General features: G+C 38.4%; 1 protein-coding gene across 2 annotated transcripts in view; it reads right to left on the bottom strand.

Moving 5' to 3' along the window:
- The window catches only part of SCLT1 (sodium channel and clathrin linker 1), a 225,907-nt gene that overhangs the window by 145,275 nt on the left and 59,756 nt on the right, over nucleotides 1-20,876 (bottom strand). For both annotated transcript variants that reach the window (XM_061384197.1, XM_061384198.1), the window contains exon 6: nucleotides 17,213-17,351. In XM_061384197.1, coding sequence (XP_061240181.1) covers nucleotides 17,213-17,351 — 139 coding nt within the window. The remainder of the gene's footprint in view (nucleotides 1-17,212; nucleotides 17,352-20,876) is intronic.

Raw genomic sequence — 20,876 nt, 5'->3', positions numbered from 1 at the left:
AGAAAGCCTTTCTAACTGAACAATGCAAAGAAATAGAGGAAAACAATAGAAAGGGAAAGACTAGAGATCTTTTCAAGAAAATTAGAGATACCAAGGGAACATTTCGAGCAAAGATGTGCACAATAAAGGACAGAAATGGTACGGACCTAACAGAAGCAGAAGATATTAAGAAGTGGTGGCATGAATTCACAGAAGAACGTTACAAAAAAAGATCTAAATGACCCAGATAACCACAATGGTGTGACTACTCACCTAGAGCCAGACTTCTTAGAGGACAAAGTCAAGTGGCCTTAGGAAGCATCAATACAAACAAAGCTAGTAGAGGTGATGGAATTACAGCTGAGCTATCGCAAATCCTAGATGATGATGCTCTGAAAGTGGGGCACTCAATAGGCCAGTAAATTTGGAAAGCTCAGCAGTGGCCACAGGACTGGAAAAAGTCAGTTCTCATTTCAATCCCAAAGAAAGGCAATGCCAAAGAAAGTTCAAACTACTGCACAACTGCATTCGTTTCACACGCTAGCAAGGTAATGCTCAAAATCCTTCAAGGTAGATTTCAACAGTACGTGAACTGAGGACTTCCAGATATAACAGCTGGATTTAGAAAAGGCAGAGGAGCCAAAGATAAAATTGCCAACATCCGCTGTATCACAGAAAATCAAGAGAATTCCAAAAAAACATCTATTTCTGCTTCACTGACCACACTAAACCCTTTGATTGTGTGGATCACAACCAACTGTGGAAAATTCTTAAAGATTGGGATACCAGACCACCTTACCTGTCTCCTGAGAAACCTACATTCAGGTCAAGAAGCAACAGTTAGAACTGGACATGGAAGAACGGACTGGTTCCAAACTAGGAAAGGAGTATGTAAAGGGTTTATAGTGTCACCCTGCTTATTTAACTTATATGCAGAGTATATCATGCGAAATGCCAGGCTGGATGAAGCACAAGCTGGAATCAAGATTGCAAGGAGAAATATCAACAACCTCAGATACACAGATGATACCATTCTAATTGCAGAGAGAGAAGAGGAATTAAAGAGACTCTTGATGAGGGTGAAAGAGGAGAGTGAAAAAGCTGTCTGAAAATTCAACATTCAAAAAACTAAGACCATGGCATCTGGTCCCATAACTTCAAGGCAAACAGAGGGGTTAAAGTGGAAACAGTGACAGATTTTCTTTTCTTGGGCTCCAAAATCACAGAGAAAGGGTGAATGCAGCCACGAAATTAAAAGATGTTTGCTCCTTGAAAGGAAAGCTAAGACAAACCTAGACAGCATATTAAAAGCAGAGACATCAGGTTGCCGACAAAGATTCAAAGCTGTGGTTTTTCCAGTACACATGTATAGATGTGACAGTTGGATCAAAAACAAGGCTGAGTGCCAAAGAACCAATGCTTTCCATCTGGTATTGGAGAAGACTCTTGAGAGTCCCCTGGTCTGCAAGGAGATCAAACCACTCAATCCTAAAGGAAATCCGTCCTGAATATTCACTGGAAGGACTGATGCTGAAGCTGAAACTCCAACACTTTGGCCACCTGATCCAAAGAACTGACTCACTGGAAAAGACCCTGATGCTGAAAAAGATTGAAGGCGGGAGGAAAAGGGGTTGACAGAGGATGAGATGGTTGGATAGCATCACCAACTCAAAGGACATGAGTTTGAGCAAACCGGGAGTTGGTGATAGACAGGGAGGCCTGGAGTGCTACAGTCCATGGGGTCGCAAACAGTCTAGCACAACTGAGCAACTGAACTAAACTGAACTGAACTGGGAGATGGTGAAGGACAGGGAAGCCTGGCGTGCTGCACAAAGAATTGGACATGACTGAGAGACTGAACAATAACAACACAGAATACAGAAAAATGGTATTGATGAACCCACCTGCAGGCAGCAATGGAGACACAGACATAGAGGAAAGACTTGTGGACATGGGGCTGGGGGGAAGGAGAAGGTGGGATGAATGGAGAGACTAGCATGGAAACATATAAACTACCATATGTAAAACAGAAAGCCAGTAGGAATTTGCTGTGTGACTCAAGGAGCTCAAACCCGTTCTCTGTGACATCCTAGAGGGGTAGGATGGGATGGGAGGTGAGAGGGACGTTCAAGAGGGAGGGAACATAAGTATGCCTACAGCTGATTCATGTTGAAGTATAGCAGAAAATAACAACATAATATTGTAAAACAATTATCCTTCAATTAAAAATATATTAGGGACATTGCAGGTGGATTCTTTACCATCTGAAGAACCAGGATAGTCCTCCACAAAGCAGAGCAAAAACCTTATTCATTCATTGAGGAATTGGGCTTTCCCAGTTCCTCGTTCTTTAAAGACCCCTTCTGCCTGGAGGAGGAAAGCAGAAAATTTTTAAGCAGTATGAGTGTTATTTCTGGCCTGCTGGATTTAAATGCCAAACTAAGCAGCGTTTTCTGAGTGTGGGTCTCTATAGTCCCCTCCAAGGAAGGCGCCCAGGGAAATCAGTTTCGGGGGACAGTCTGGGAACACCATCCAGCCTCTCCCATTTCCACTCTACTGGGCTCAGCATGAATTAGAAGGATAGGTACCACTTCTCAATTTCAGATGCTGTTCTCTGATAGGTCAGATATGAGATCCAGAGCAGAGTTGGGGTCTGTGGATGAAAAATCCCTAAGAGGAAACATAATGGCATTCTGGCTACACCAATTTGGCGAGGGTCATTGAAGAGATCAAGCCCTGAGCCTTTGGGTGGGAGCATTGATTCCAAAACCCTAGACTACCAGAGAACTAACCCTAGAGAGTATGAAAGAGTGAGAACTCACACAAAGGAAATCAGTTGAATACAAGACCCGGCATCACCCAACCATCAGTAGCACCTCCAGTAGTACAGGACACCTCATCTAAACAACAAACAGCAAAAAAAACACAAACCTAATCATCAGAGACAGAATTACCACCTCACTCAGCCTTGCCCATCAGAGGAAAAACAAACAAACAAACAAAAACTCAGCACAAATCACACCCTATATGAAGCTTACACAAACCTTAGGAGGGCAGAAACCAAAAGGGAGAAAGAATTCAACCTTGAAGCCTGGGAAAAGACCTCAAACACAGTAAGTTAAAAAAAAATAAAGAAAGAAAAGGCAGAAAAATACTACACAAGTGAAGGAACAAACTAAAAACACAGAAGTCCAAATAAATGAAGAGGAAATGGGCAAACTACCTGAAAAAGAATTCAGAATAATGATAGTAAAAATGATCAAAAACGTTGAAAACAAAATGGAGAAAATGAGAGAATCAATTCACAAAGACACAGAATTATAAACATACAAACACCACAATTACTGAAATTAAAAACACTCTAGAAGGAATTGAAAGCAGAATATCTGAAGCAGAAGAACCAATCAGTGACCTGGAAGATAAAATAGTGGAAATAACTTCTGAAGAGCAGAATAAAGAAAAAAGAATGAAAAGAATTGAGGATAGTCTCAGAGACTTCTGGGACAATATCAAATGCACCAACATTTGAATTATAGGGGTCCCAGAAGAAGAGAAAAAGAAAGAGTATGAGAAAATTTTTGAAGAGATTATAGTTGAAAATTTCCCCAACATGGAAAAGGAAATAGTCAATCAAGTCCAAGAGGCATAAAGAGTCCCGTATAGGACAAATCCAAGGAGAAACACGCCAAGACACATACTAATCAAACTAACCAAGACTAAACACAAACAAAGAATATTAAAAGCAGCAAGGGAGAAGCAACAAGTAACATAAAAGGGAAACCCCATATGTTTAACAGCTGATTTTTCAGCAGAAACTCTGCAGGCCAAAAGGGAATGGCAGGATATTATTTAAAGTACTGAAAGGGAAAAATCTACAACTAAGCTTACTGTACCTGGCAAGGATCTCATTCAAAATTGATGAAGAAATAAAAATCTATTCTGACAGGCAAAAGTTAAGAGAATTCAGTACCATCAAACCAGTTTTACAACAAATGTTTAAAGGGACTTATATAGACAAGAAATACAAAAGAAAAAGGATCTACAGAATCAACCCCAAACAATAAAGAAAATGACAATAGGAACACATTTATCAATGATTACTTTAAATGTAAATGGATTAACTGCTCCAACCAAAAGACACAGACTGGCTGAATGGATTAAAAAACAAGACCCATAAATATTCTGTCTACAAGAAACCCACCTTAGACCTAAAGATACATATAGACTGAAAGTGAGAAGATGGAAAAATATATTCCATTCAAATGGGAAGCTAAAGAAAGCTGGAGTAGCAATCCTCATATCAGACAAATAGACCTTAAAATAAAGAATATTACAAGAGATAAGGAAGGACAGTACATAATGATCAAGGGATCAATCCAAGAGGAAGACATAACAATTGTAAATATCTATGCACCCAACATAAGAGCACCTCAATACATAAGACAAACACTAAGAGACATAAAAGAAGAAACTGATAACACAATAATAGTAGGAGACTTTAACACACCACTCACACCAACAGACAGATCATCAAAACAGAAAATTAATATGGAAATACAAGTCTTAAATGATACATTAGATGAGATGGATCTCAGTGATATCTTCAGGACGTTCCATCCAAATGCAGAAGAATATACCTTCTTCCCAAGTGCACATGGAACATTCTCCAGGATAGACTATATCTTGGGTCACAAATCAAACCTCAGTAAATTTAAGAAAATTGAAATCATATAAAGCATCTTCTCTGACCACAATGCTATGAAACTAGATAATCAATTACAAAAAAGAAACTGTGAAAAACACAAACATATGGAGATTAAACAACACATTTCTAAATAACCAACCAGTTACAGAAGAAATCAAAAGGGAAATTGAAAAATTTCTAGAAACAAATGACAATGAAAACACAGCAACTCAAAACCTATGGGATGCAGTAAAAGCAGTTCTAAGTGGGAAGTTTATAGCAAGACAATCCTACCTCAAGAAACAAGAAAAACATCGAATAGACAAACTAATTTTACACCTAAAACAACTGGAAAAAGAAGAACAAAAAACCCCTCAAAATTAGAAGGACAGAAATCATAAAGATCTGAGCAGAAATAATTGAAAAAGAAACGAAAGAACAATAGTAAAGATTAATAAAATTAAAAGCTGGTTCTTTGAGAAGATAAATAAAATTGATAAACCCTTAGCCAGGCTCATCAAGGAAAAAAGAGAGAAGAATCAAATCAACAAAATTAGAAATGAAAAAGGATAGGTTACATCAGACAATGCAGAAATACTAAGGATTATAAAAGACTATTATGAACAACTATATGGTGATAAAATGGATAACCTGGAAGAAATGGACAGATTCCCAGGTAAGTTCAAACTTCCAAGACTGAACCAGGAAGAAATAGAAATTATGAAGAACCCAATTACAAGCACTGAAATTGAAATTGTGAACAAAATATCCTAAAAAAGGAAAGCCAAGGACCACATGGCTTCACAGGAGAATTCTATCAAACATTTAGAGAGAAGAGCTAATGCCTATCCTTCTAAACTCTTTCAAAAAACTGCAGAGGAAGGAACACTTCCAAACTCATTCGACGAGGCCACCACCACCCTGATACTAAAACCAGAGAAAGACAACACACACAAAAAGAAAACTACAGGCCAGTATCACTGATGGACATAGATGAAAAAATCCTCAACAAAATTTTAGCAAAGAGAATTCAGCAACACATCAAAAAGCTCATATACCATAATCAAGTTAGGTTTATTCCAGGGATGCAAGGATTCTTTAATATATGCAAGTCAATCAATGTGATACACCATATTAACAAATTGAAAGATAAAAACCATATGGTCATATCAATAGATGTAGAAAAAGCCTTTGAAAAAATTCAGCACCATTTATGATTGAAATTCTTCAAAAAACGGGCTTAGAAGGAACCTACCTCAACACTGTAAAGGCCATATATGATAAGCCTACAGCAAACATTATTCTCAATGGTGAAAAACTGAAAGCATTCCCCTTAAGATCAGGAACAAGACAAGGGTGTCCACTTTCATCACTATTATTCAACATAGTTCTGGAAGTCCTAGTTTCAGCCATTAGAGAACAACAAAAAAAAAGAATCCAAATTGGAAAAGAAGTGAGGTTCATGACACTGTACAGGAGACAGGGATCAAGATCATCCCCATGGAAAAGAAATGCAAAAAAGCAAAATGGCTGTCTGAAGAGGCCATAAAAATAGCTGTGAAGAGGAGAGAAGCGAAAAGCAAAGGAGAGAAGATATTCCCATTTGAATGAAGAGTTCCAAAGAATAGCAAGGAGAGATAAGAAAGCCTTCCTCAGAGATCAGTGCAAAGAAATAGAGGAAAACAACAGAATGGGAAAGACTAGAGATCTCTTCAAGAAAATCAGACACAAAGGGAACACTTAATGCAAACATGGGCTCGATAAAGGACAGAAATGGTATGGACCTAACAGAAGCAGAAGATATTAAGAAGAAGTGGCAAGAATACACAGAAGAACTGTACAAAAAAGATCTTCATGACCCAGATAATCACGATGGTGTGATCACTCACCTAGAGCCACACATCCTGGAATGTGAAGTCAAGTGAGCCTTAGAAAGCATCACTATGAGCAAAGCTAGTGGAGGTGATGGAATTTCAGTTGAGCTATTCCAAATCCTGAAAGATGATGCTATGAAAGTGCTGCACTCAATATGTCAGCACATTTGGAAAACTCAGCAGTGGCCACAGGACTGGAAAAGGTCAGTGTTCATTCCAATCCCAAAGAAGGGCAATGCCAAAGAATGCTCAAACTACCACACAATTGCATTCATCTCACATGCTAGTAAAATAATGCTCAAAATTCTCCAAGCCAGGCTTCAGCAATACGTCAACCATGAACTTCCAGATGTTCAAGCTGGTTTTAGAAAAGGCAGAGGAACCAGACATCAAATTGCCAACATCCGCTGGATCATCGAAAAATCAAGAGAGTTCCAGAAAAACATCTATTTCTGCTTTATTGACTATGCCAAAGCCTTTGACTGTGTGGATCACAATAAACTGTGGAAAATTCTGAAAGAGATGGGAATACCAGACCACCTGATCTGTTTCTTGAGAAACCTATATGCAGGTCAGGAAGCAACAGTTAGAACTGGACATGGAACAACAGACTGGTTCCAAATAGGAAAAGGAGTACGTCAAGGCTGTATACCGTCACCCTGCTTATTTAACTTCTATGCAGAGTACATCATGAGAAACGCTGGGCTGGAAGAAGCACAAGCTGGAGTCAAGATTGCCGGGAGAAATATCAATAACCTCAGATATGCAGATGACACCACCCTTATGGCAGAAAGTGAAGAGGAACTAAAAAGCCTCTGGATGAAAGTGAAAGAGGAGAGTGAAAAAGTTGGCTTAAAGCTCAACATTCAGAAAACTAAGATCATGGCATCTGGTCCCATCACTTCATGGGAAATAGATGGGGAAACAGGGTCAGATTTTATTTTTCTGGGCTCCAAAATCACTGTAGATGGTTACTGAAGCTAAGAAATTAAAAAACGCTTACTCCTTGGAAGGAAAGTTACGACCAACCTAGATAGCATATTAAAAAGCAGAGATATTACTTTGCCAACAAAGGTCCATCTAGTTAAGGCTATGGTGTTTCCAGTGATCATGTATGGATGTGAGAGCTGGACTACAAAGAGAGATGAATGCCGAAGAATTGATGCTTTTGAACTGTGGTGTTGGAGAAGACTCTTGAGGGTCCCTTGGACTGTAAGGAGATCCAACCAGTCCATCCTAAAGGAGATCAGTCCTGGGTGTTCATTGGAAGGACTGATGCTGAGGTTGAAACTCCAATACTTAGGCCACCTCATGCAAAGAGTTGACTCATTGGAAGGGGGCAGGAGGAGAAGGGGACGACAGAGGATGAGATGGCTAGATGGCATCACCGACTCGATGCACATGAGTTTGGGTGAACTCCGGGAGTTGGTGATGGACAGGGAGGCCTGACATGCTGTGATTCATGGGCTTGCAAGAGTTGGACACACCTGAGTGACTGAACTGAACTGAAAACTCTCACTGTTTGCAGATGACAGGATACTGTACATAGAAAACCCAAAAGATACTATCAGACAATCACTAGAGCTAATCAGTACATTTAGTAAAATTGCAGATTACAAAATCAATACACACAAATCACTTGTATTTCTATATAGTAAAAGTTAAAAAATCAGAAAGAGAAATTAAGGAATCAATCCTATTCACCACTGGGACAAAAAGAATTAAATATCTAGGAATAAACTTACCGAAGTAGACAAAAGAACTCTAACACAGAAAACTACGACACCAGTGAAAGAAATCAAAGACAACATAAACAGATGGAGAGATAGTCCATGTTCCTGGGTAGGAAGAATCAATATTGTGAAAATGACTATACTACCTAACACAATCTACAGATTCAATGCAATCCCTATCAAATTACCAATGACATTTTTCACAGAATTAGAACAAAAAATTTCACAATTCATATGGAACACAAAAGACCCCCAAAAGCCAAAGCAGTCTTGTGAAAGAATCGAGCAAGAAGAATCAACCTTCCTGACTTCAGATTATTCTACAAAGCTACAGTCATCAAGACAGTATGGTACTGGCACAAAAACAGAAATATAGATCAATGGAACAAGATAGAGAACCTGGAGATAAAGCCACATACCTATGGGGACCTTGTTTTCGACAAAAGAGGCAAGAATACACAGTGGGGCAAGGATAGCCTCTTTAATAAACAGTGCTGAGAAAACTGGACAGCTACATGTAAAAGAATGAAATTAGAACACTTCCTAACACCACACACAAAGATAAACTCTAAATGGATTAAAGACCTAAATGTGAGACCAGAAACTATAAAACTCTTACAGGAAAACATGGGCAGAACACTTGATGACATAAATCAAAGCAAGATCTGCTATGACTCACCTCGTAGAGTAATGGAAATAAAAACAAAAGTAAACAAGTGGGACCTGATTAAACTGAAAAGCTTCTGCACAGCAAAGGAAACTTATTATAAGCAAGGTGAAAAGACAACCCTCATAATGGGAGAAAATAATAGCAAATGAACCAACTGACAAGGGATTAATTTTCAAAATATACAAGCAGCTCATACAACTCAATACCAGAAAAACAAACATCCCACTCAAAAAGTGGAAAAAAGACCTAAACAGACATTTCTCCAGAGAAGACATACAGATGGCTAACAAACACATGAAAAGATGCTCAACACTGCTCATTATTAGAGAAAAGCAAATCAAAAACAACAATGAGCTATCACCTCACACTGGTCAGAATGGCCATCATGAAAAAGTCTACAAACAATAAATGCTGGAGAGGGTGTGGAGAAAAGGGAATACTCTTCTGCTGTTGGTGGCAATGCAAATTGATACAGACACTATAGAAGACAGTATGCTGCTGCTGCTGCTAAGTCGCTTCAATCGTGTCTGACTCTGTGCAACCCCACTGATGGCAGCCCACCAGGCTCCCCCGTCCCTGGGATTCTCCAGGCAAGAACACTGGAGTGGGTTGCCATTTCCTTCTCCAATGCATGAAAGTGAAAAGTGAAAGTGAAGTCACCCAGTCATGTCCGACTCCTAGTTACCACATGGACTGCAGCCTACCAGGCTCCTCCGTCCATGGGATTTTCCAGGTTAGAGTACTGGAGTGGGTTGCCATTGCCTTCTCCAAGAGGACAGTATGGAGATTCCTTAAAAAACTAGGAATAAAACTACCATATGACCCAGGAATCCCACTCGTAGGCATATTATACCCTGATGAAACCAAAATTGAAAAAGACACATGTATCCCATTGCGCACTGCAGCACTATTTACAACAGCTAGCACATGGAAGCAACCTAGATGTCCACTGACAGATGAATGAATAAAGAAGTTATGGTACATATACACAATGGAATATTACTCAGCCATATAAAGGAACACATTTGAGTCAGTTCTCATGAGGTGGATGAACCTAGAACCTATTACACAGAGTGAAGTGAGTCAGAAGGAGAAAGATAAATATCATATTCTAACGTACATATACCGAGTGTAGAAAAATGGTACTGAAGAATTTATTTACAGGGCAGCAATGGAGAAACAGACATAGAGAATAGATTTATGGACATGGCAAGAGGGGAGGAGAGGGTGAGAGGTATGGAAAGAGTAAAGTGGAAATTTACATTTACCATATGTAAAATAGATAGTCAATGGGAATTTGTTGTATGGCTAAGGAGACTCAAACAGGGCTCTGTATCAACCTAGATGGGTGGGGTGGGGAGGCAGATGGGAGAGAGGTTCAAAAGGGAGGGGATACACATATACCTATGACGGATTCATTTTGAGGTTTGGCAGAAAACAACAAAATTCTGTAAAGCAATTATCCTTCAATAAAATAGCACTGAAACATGTATACTATCATGTATGAAATGAGTCGCCAGTCCAGGTTCGAGGCACGATACTGGATGCTTGGGGCTGGTGCACTGGGATGACCCAGAGGGACGGTATGGGGAGGGAGGAGGGAGGAGGGTTCAGGATGGGGAACACATGTATACCTGTGGCGGATTCATTAGGATATTTGGCAAAACCAATACAATATTGTAAAGTTTAAAAATAAAATAAAATTAAGAAGTAAAAAAAAAAAAAAAGACAAAAAAAAAAAAAAGAATAAATTTTAGGGTCTTCTCTGGTGGCCCAGGGATAAAGAATCTTCTTGGCAATGCAGGAGATACAGGTTCGATCCCTGGTCTGTGAAGATCTCACATCTTAAGAAGTAAGCCCGTGCTCCACAACTATTGAGCCTGTGCTCTAGAGCCTGGGAGCTGCAAATATTAAGCTTGTGTGATGCAACTATTGAAGCCTTCATGCCCTAGAGTCCCTGTCTACAACAAAAAAACCACCACAATGAGAAGCCTATACTAGGGAGTAGCCCCTGCTCACCCCAACTAGAGAAAAAGCCCACTTAGCAACAAAGACAGAACACAGCCAAATAAAGAAATAAATTAACAAATTAAAAAAAAAAAAGTCTTAGTTTTATTTAGTAATATGATAAATATCCCACACAAAAAAATGCTTTTTGGAGTCCTGAATAATTTTTAAGTATACTGAAGAGGGGTTCTTAAACCAAGAAGGTTGAGAAACTAAGCCAGCAGATAAAAAGCATTATTCTCTTTTTAGAAAAGTGGAAACTAAGGTTCAGGCCATTTGCCTGGAGTCACTCAGCAAGCTGCTGACAGAATCAAGAAGAAATCTTCATCTCTCTGTCTCTAAAGCCCAAGCTTTTAAATTCCAGGTCAGAGCTATTCCTCTCTCAGTTTTAATAAGTAGGTAAGATGGTGTAGTGAAAAGATATGCATTTTTGGAATATAATGAGTATACATTTCAAATAAATAATACATTTATAAGTTCTAAAGAAGCTTTCTGAGGCATAAGCATTCAGAGATACACAAATCATAAATTTGTACAGTGAGTGCACTCATGTGACCAGCAACCAGTTCAAGACAGAGAACGTTATTACCAGTACCTTGAAGCCAGTTGCCCCTTTCTTCTTGATACTACAATCCTCCAAAACTAACCATTATCCTGACTTCTAAAACCTTTTATTAGTTTTGCCTAAAACTTATACAGTTTAAAATCTGTAGACAAAAGTAGAATGTAGAGCCAGAATTTGGGCTGGATTTCTAATTCCTGGTGGAATGACCCTCTAAATTCATTTTATTTTTTTTAAGACAATTTTATTTTCAATGGAATAGTCATAAAAATGCCTCATATCTCAAAACTGCATTTTTTCAAATGTGTCTGATGGTAAAAATCATCTGGAATACTAGGTAGAAAGCCCAGATTCTCCTAGACCAGTTGTTCTGAAAGGACTAGCAGCAATACCTTAGAACCTATAAGAAATATAAGTTACTGACTCATATCCTAGACTTCTTGAATCAAAAACTTGGGGGATGGGACTTCCCTGGTGGTTCAGTGGCTGGGACTCTAGGCTCCCAGTGCAAACGGGCCTGGGTTCATTTCCTGGTCAAGACACCAGATTCCACATGCTGCAACGAAGACCCAGGACAACCAAATAAATAAATATTAAAAGTAAAAAAAAACTTGGGGGAGAGGGTAACAATCTTTATTTTAATAAGCCCCCAGGTGATTATAATAAACACTAAAATTTGAGAACCAGTGTACTAATATATAACCAATAATTTGGAAAAAAGAAACACAACTGAAATGATTCCATATTTTAGATTAAAAAAAAATTGTTCCAATTTTTTACAAGCAAAACATTACTACAATGAATATATTTATTCATATATTTTTATGTATAACAATTTCTTAGGACAGGTTCCTAAAATCTATGTAATGTCACCATCAAATTAATTGGTCAAAGGATATAAGCATTTCTAGGCTTTTACTGCCAAGCTGCCCTCCAGAAGGATTTTCATAAATCACACTAATATGAGAAAACAAAATACTCCAAAATAAAAGTATTTAGTGAGGGACTTGATATTGTAATAAAGGACATAAATGGTAGGGACCTAACAGAAGCAGAAGATATTAAGAAGAAGTGGCAAGAATACACAGAAGAAATGTACAAAAAAGATCTTCACAACCCAGATAATCACAATGGTGTGATCACTCACCTAGAGCCACACATCCTGGAATGTGAAGTCAAGTGGGCCTTAGAAAGCATCACTACGAACAAAGCTAGTGGAGGTGATGGAATTCCAGTTGAGCTATTTCAAATCCTGAAAGATGCTATTAAAGTGCTGCACTCAATATGTCAGCAAATTTGGAAAACTCAGCAGTGGCCACAGGACTGGAAAAGGTCAGTTTTCATTCCAATCCCAAAGAAAGGCAATGCCAAAGAATGCTCAAACTATCGCACAATTGCACTCATCTCACATGCTAGTAAAATAATGCTCAACATTCTCCAAGCCAGGCTTCAGCAATACGTCAACCATGAACTTCCAGATGTTCAAGCTGGTTTTAGAAAAGGCAGAGGAATCAGAGATCAAATTGCAAACATCTGCTGCATCATCGAAAAAGCAAGAGAGTTCTGGAAAAGCATGTATCTGCTTTCTTGACTATGCCAAAGCCTTTGACTATGTGGATCACAATAAACTGTGGAAAATCCTGAAAGAGATGGGAATATCAGACCACCTGATCTGCCTCTTGAGAAATTTGTATGCAGGTCAGAAAGCAACAGTTAGAACTGGACATGGAACAACAGACTGGTTCCAGATAGGAAAAGGAGTACATCAAGGCTGTATATTGTCACCCCATTTATTTAACTTATATGCAGAGTACATCATGAGAAACGCTGGGCTGGAGGAAGCATAAGCTGGAATCAAGATTGCTGGGAGAAATATCAATAACCTCAGATATGCAGATGACACTACCCTTATGGCAGAAAGTAAAGAGGAACTAAAAAGCTTCTTGATGAAAGCTTTGGCTTAAAGCTCAACATTCAGAAAACGAAGATCATGGCATCTGGTCCCATCACTTCATGGCAGATAGATGGGGAAACAGTGGAAACAGTGGCTGACTTTATTCTTCTGGGCTGCAAAATCACTGCAGATGGTGATTGCAGCCATGAAATTAAATGACACTTACTCCTTGGAAGGAAAGTTATAACCAACCTAGATAGCATATTAAAAAGCAGAGACATCTCTTTGTCAACAAAGGTCAGTCTAGTCAAGGCTATGGTTTTTCCAGTGGTCATATATGGATGAGAGGTGGACTATAAAGAAAGCTGAGTGCCGAAGAATTGATGCTTTTGAACTGTGGTGCTGGAGATGACTCTTGCAAGTCCCTTGGAATGCAAGGAGATCCAACCAGTCCATCCTAAAGGAGATCATTCCTGGGTATTCATTGGAAGGACTGATGTTGAAGCTGAAACTCTAATACTTTGGACACCTGATGCGAAGAGCTGACTCATTTGAAAAGACCTTGATGCTGGGAAAGATTGAAGGCAGGAGGAGAAGGGGATGACAGGGGATGAGATGGTTGGATGGCATCACTGACTTGATGGACATGGGTTTGGGTGGACTCCGGGAGTCGGTGATGGACAGGGAGTGGGGTCATGGGGTTCATGGGGTCACAAGAGTCGGACACGACTGGGCAACTGAACTGAACTGCATTTGATACTGTACTGGTGTTAATGGCTCCCAAAACAATTACATTTGAGACACACAGAATTTTTTACACCTAATTTTAATTCTTCACCTTGCTTTTTAGCACTAATAATAATAAAGATGATAAAAATAATAGGTAAATTTATTTTACACATGTGCTAGGCATTACACTATGTGCTTTATGAGGATTTAAAACTTTAATTATCTTAAGAACCCCATAGAAGGAGAATTACTATAATCCCTGTTTATAAAAGAAGGTGAAGCACAAAAAGATTTCCCAAGATTATAGAGTGAGGAAGTAGAATGGGACCAAACTCAAGAAATTTGACCAGATTTTTCTTTCAAAAGCTTGCGTGTTTCACAAAAGCAGACACCAACATTGTCCACTGCATGATCAACACTAATCACAGTGTCTCATATATAGTCTCTTGCCTGGAAAATCCCATGGATGGAGGAGCCTGGTAGGCTGCAGTCCATGGGGTCGCTAGGAGTCGGACACGACTGAGCGACTTCCCTTTCACTTTTCACTTTCATGCATTGGAGGAGGAAATGGCAACTCACTCCAGTGTTCTTGCCTGGAGAATCCCAGGGACGGCAGGGCCTGGTGGGCTGCCGTCTATGGGGTCACACAGTCAGACATGACTGAAGCGACTTAGCAGTAGCAGCATATATAGTGGACAACTAATAAATATTTGTGAAATGAAGATATTTGAATCTTATTATTTTGACTTATTGCTTTAATAAAGCATAATAAAGAATTCTCTCTCAATTTTCTACTATAAATTGCATTGTATTTAGTTTTCAATTTATTCAGTTTGGATTCACCTAGTCTTCACGCACGACAAGAAGGTCTTTCAATCTAGTGATGGATACCAAAATGACTGTACGTATAACTTAGTAATATACATAAAGATGAATGTATAAGTAATAAGCAGAATTAACATTTAACATTATTATTTTATGGATTCGTTAACATTTTATAAAACTGCTTGAACTGTCACTCAGTTAAAATTTCGCATTTATATACAAAGTACATTGCAGATATTGTGGCAAAATTTTCTTTCACAAACTTTTTCAATTTTGACTGCTCAAACCTGGACCTCACCATACTTACTATGAAATAACAACCCAAAATGTAGCAAAAGGGAAGAACCATCTTCAGAGACATAATATGGGACCAAGCAAGATGTACATGGAGAAAGGCAAAGACGGTAAGATAGAAAGAGAAAGGGGTGAGGAATGAGAACAAATGTGACTAAAAAAAAATGAAATAAAATTGAGTGTTAGAAATTATAGCCACAAGAGTACCACAGAGATGCTTTTTAGAAGAATTCTTTTTTGTTTTGTTTTTTGAAACTACAAATCTTATCTAGTTCTGCACTCTGCTTTCTTTTATAAATTAAATTTTTAAGAATTTATTGAGGTGTGGCTGACAATCACTGCCTATATTTAAGGTGTACAAGTGAGGGTTCTTTTATATATGTCTGTCACAGTATTTTTTAAGAGTAATAAGAAATGTATATTCTGCTACAGCTTTAAAAAGGTATTTAATGTCTGGTTAGAAAGCATTTTGAAGTCTAAATTAATTTTCATTTATTTATTTATATGTGAACATTAACGGGCTTCCCAGGTAGCACTACTGGTAAACAACCCGTTGCCACTGTAGGAGACATAAGAGACATGGGTTCGATCCCTGGGTGGGGAAGATTCCCTGAAGGAGGGCATGGCAACTCAGTCTAGTCTTCTTGCTTGGCGAGTTCCACCGACAGGGGAGCCTAGTGGGCTACAGTCTGTAGCCTTAAAAGAGTCAGAAAGGACTGAAGCGATTTAGCATGCATGCATCAGATCAGATCAGATCAGTCGCTCAGTCGTGTCCGACTCTTTGCGACCCCATGAATCACAGCATGCCAGGCCTCCCTGTCTATCACCAACTCCCAGAGTTCACTCAGACTCACGTCCATCGAGTCAGTGATGCCATCCAGCCATCTCATCCTCTGGCGTCCCCTTCTCCTCCTGCCCCCAATCCCTCCCAGCATCAGAGTCTTTTCCAATGAGTCAACTCTTTGCATGAGGTGGCCAAAGTACTGGAGTTTCAGCTTTAGCATCATTCTTTCCAAAGAAATCCCGGGGCTGATCTCCTTCAGAATGGACATGCATGCATGCACATTAATAAATTCTTCCTGAAATACTAGGCTAAAACAGAGCAAAGAATATGCTTTCCGCATTATTTTTTTCCCTCTATTACTTTTCAAATTCCTTCCCTTTATATATTAAAAAGAATTCAGTGCTACATAATGCTCCTTAACAAGGTATATATAGCCTATCTAATTAACAAATGATATCACTTTTGAAAGCCAAGAATTCCAAAACCAAATTTCCAAAGAATAAAAGACAATTCAACTTCCTACAGATAAGTATAAAATCAAAACCTTAATAATGAATTTCTAATCCCCATTTATAAAATGAAGAAACTGAGGAACACAGGAAGGTATAAAAATGGGATTCAAATCCATAAAAGATATGAGATACCTGGCATACAAAATTGTAAATTAAAATAACATTCTCTTATATATAACCAAAAAGATTACAATGCTAAAAACAGGATATAAACAATATAGCTTCCCAAATATTTTGATAACCATACAGGAAGAAAAAAGGAGGAAAAGCATAATTCTAAAAGAAGTGTAAGTTTAGAAAAATATAATTCTATAATCTTTGAAAACTGAAGAAAATGGTATCAGAAGAAAACATGGGAAAAAAATGTAAATTTAGGCAAGTGGATAATTGATTCTTTTCTTCAAAAATTTTCTTTTGCATTACAATATTTTACAACACACAAAAAATCATGCCAAAAGAATTAGGATTCAATTAAAATATATACATGGCAACTGTAACATACAGCAAGGGTACATATTACAAGTTTTGTTACCTGTTAACTATTTTGCAAACTGTAGAAAATCATCATGCTAACAATTTCGATATTCTATTATCATTCATAAATAATGGCTGATCACAGATTTTTAGAAACTCTGTTTATTCAGGATAATAAATATATCACTCACCTGACTGGCCAGTTTTAGCTGTTCTTGAAGATTCCTGACTGTTTCGTCATCTGTATATATCTCATTTCCCATCTCTGTGCCAAAGGGAAGGGCCTCCAATTGCTTTGCAACAACAGCATCTTTTAATTCATTGTGCAACCTTTGGAACAAACAGTGAACACAACAATAATCTAATTTTAGTAACAGTAGTTGTTGTTTCAGGGTCAACTAAATCAACATTTGGGTCAAAAATCACTGTTTACACAAAAATCATTTTTAAGTCATCCTCTAAATGTACAAGTATTTAAAAATCATTGAATAACGAGTCACAAGAAAAAATACATCAAAATTTTGAATGAGTTAAAGTGCTCAATTTAAAGATACATAATTCAGTTTGTCCTAGGAAGATTTTAATTTTTCAAACATATAAAATTCTGAAATTATACCTGATTCATTGATAAAACACGTCATTCAGAAAAAATTTAAATATAATAACTTCATCTAGTTAATGAAATGGAAAGGGGATTATAGAATTATTTGTTAATTTCTTCACTGTGTTTCACAAAATTCATTTGATTTCTGACTAGTTCCAGTTTATATAGAATAAAATTCTTGATGGTTATGAAATCAAGACTAGAGGCTTTACTTGCCAGCACTTTCTTAAATAAGCTTGATGGTAATTTTGAAAGTCTTAAATTCAACTTTAATATATATTAAATTATAAATATTTCATAAATGACAAATATTTCAAAAGTGATAAATATTTCATAAATTACAAAATATTCATTAAATTCAAATATTTTGGTAATTTAAAATTATAAAAAAATTAGGTGTATAATATACACACAGAAGGGAAAATGGTTTTTAACATCAGAAAATCTTGAAAATATTGAATTTGTATAATTATAACCAGAAAACATCATTTATACTAAACATATCTCAAGGTAAAAATTTCTCAAAGGAATTGCATCCATCCCTATAGAAAAATCTAAACAGAATTACCTACTAATACTACAATCTCCACTGAAACTAGAAAAATACAATCTGAAATTTAAAAACATCTTTAGTGAAAACAAAGTTCATCACATACAATAAAAGTCACAAGGCAATAATCTCACTTACCAGTGGGGTGAAGGCAGGGGGGAGATGCAGTATAGGGGTAGTGGATTAAGAGGTACAATTTATTAGATACAAAATAAGCTAAGAAAGCATCTTGTACAACACAAGGAATATAGCCCATATTTTATATTAACTATAAATGACGTATGGAGCTTCCCTGGTGGCTCAACAGTAAAGAATCTACCTGCAGTGAAGGAGATGTAGGTTCAATGCCTGGGTCAGGAAGATCCACTGAAGAAGGAAATGGCAACCCACTCCAAAACTTTTTGTATAGAAATCTCATGGACAGAGGATCCTAGCAGGCTTATTATAGTCTATGGGGTTGCACAAGAGTCAGACATGATTTAGCGACTGAACAGCAACAACAAATAAATGAAGTACAGGTGGTTCAGTGGTAAAGAATACACCTGCTAAGCAGGAGACGTGGGTTCGACCCCTGGTTCAGGAACAGCCCCTGGAGAAGGAAATGGCAACCCACTCCAGTATTCTTGCCTGGAAAATCCTAGGCACAGAGGAGCCTGGTGGGCTACAGTCCATGGGTTCACAAAACAGTCGGTTACCACTTAGTGACTAGACAATAAATGAAGTATAAACATTGAGAATCACCATATTGTTCCTCTGTAACACATAATACTGTACAGCAAATATACTTCAATTTTAAAAAACAAAACCCTTATTGGTTAAGAGCAAATTTGTTGTTGTTCAGTCACTAAGTTGTATCTGACTCTTTGCAACTGCATGGACTGCAGCAAGCCAGGCTTTCCATTCTTCACTATTTCCCAGTTTGCTCAAATTCATGCCATTTGAGTTGGGGATACTATCTAACCATACCATCCTGTGCCTCCCCCTTCTCCTTTTGCCTTCAATCTGTCCCAGGATCAGGGTCTTTTCCAATGAGTTGGCTCTTCACATGAGGTGGCAAAAGTACTGGAGCTTCGGCATCAGTCCTTCCAATGAACATTTAGATTTAGAGCTGATTTCCTTTAGGACTGACTGGTTTGATTTTCTTGCAGTATATCCAAACTTCCTGAATGAGAAGCCAGGATCTGTCACTTTGTTTGCTATGTGACCTTGAACATGTTCCTTAACCTTTTTTGGCCTCAGTTTCTTTATCCTAGTTGCCCCCTTCCTGTCTAGGAGACTCTACAAGATAAGCAAGTGAGTCTTAACAGGTTCCTTTCCAGTTACTGCTTCTGTTCTGGGACTCAGAGCAAATGAGATTCTGTGTGTGCTCTTTAAGAGCGGAGTTTCTGTTTCCTCTGGCTCTCCAATATTCAAATCCCGTTGGCTTTGCTCTTTCGGGAGAACTTCTGTGACTGTGATTATCCTCCAGTTTGTGGGTCACCTACCTGAGGGTGTGCGTACATTGTATCTCTGCCCTCTCCTACCCCTTTTTTCCCTTAATCTTTTGGCCACTCTGTGCAGCATGCACGATCTTAGTTCCCTGACAAGGGATGGAATACACGCCCCCTGCAGTGGAAGCCTGCCATCTTAATCACTGGACTGCCAGGGAAGTTCTACCCATCTTGTTTTGGTTCCTTCCTTGTATCTTTAGTTGTAAAAATATGTTCTGCTGTATTCAAGTGATTCTCATTGACAGCTGCTCTTCAAACAGTTGTAATTTTGCTGTGGTTAGAGAAGCTGAGTTCAGGGTTTTCCTATTCTGTCAACCTGGACACACCTTGCCCTTGCAAGGTCCTTTTCAGAGTTCTGCACTGATATGCAAAGCAAGGACTACCTATATGTAGTTAATTTTTATTTGTTTTAGTATCTGAAGTATTTGGAGAAAGGGTTTTAATCTCTCAGTTAATCTCTCAGTTTGCAATCCTGCTGGAGAAGGAAATGGCAACCCACTCCAGTACTCTTGCCTGGAAAATCCCATGGACAGAGGAGCCTGGTGGGTCACAGTCCATGGGGTCGCAAAGAGTGGGACACGACTGAGCGACTTCACTTCACTTTCAATCCTGCTTGTCTCTTGCTCTTCTACAACTGTCTTATAATTTGGGGTTTCAGTACTTGCACCCAAGCACTGCATTTTGAACTCTTGTTGACTATGAGGGCTACTCCATTTCTTCTAAGGGACTCTTGCCTTCAGTAGTAGATATAGTGGTCATCAGAATTAAATTTGCCATTCCAGTCCATTTTAGTTTACTGATTCCTAAAATGTGGATGTTCACTCTTGCCATCTCCTGTTTGACCATTTCCAGTTTACCTTGATTCATGGACCTAACATTCCAGGTTCCTATGCAGTATTGTTCTTACAGCATCGGACGTTACTTCCATCACCAGTCATACCCACAACTGGGTGCTGTTTTCGCTTTGGCTCCGTCTCTTCATTCTTTCTGGAGTTCTCTCTCCACTCTTCTCCAGTAGTATACTGGGCACCTACCGACCTGGGGAGTTCGTCTTTCATGTAATATCTTTTTGTCTTTTCATACAGCTCATGAGTTCTCAAGGCAAGAGTACTGAAGCGGTTTGCCATTCCCTTCACCAGAGGACCACATTCTGTCAGAGCTCTCCACCATGACCCATGTTAACTGCATGGTTCAAATACTATTTTTTGAGT

This window comes from Bos javanicus, chromosome 17, assembly GCF_032452875.1.
Source record: "Bos javanicus breed banteng chromosome 17, ARS-OSU_banteng_1.0, whole genome shotgun sequence".
In the NCBI taxonomy this organism is placed as follows: domain Eukaryota; kingdom Metazoa; phylum Chordata; class Mammalia; order Artiodactyla; family Bovidae; genus Bos; species Bos javanicus.
Note: the sequence above shows the minus strand (reverse complement) of the source record. Positions and strands in the feature narration are given on the sequence as shown.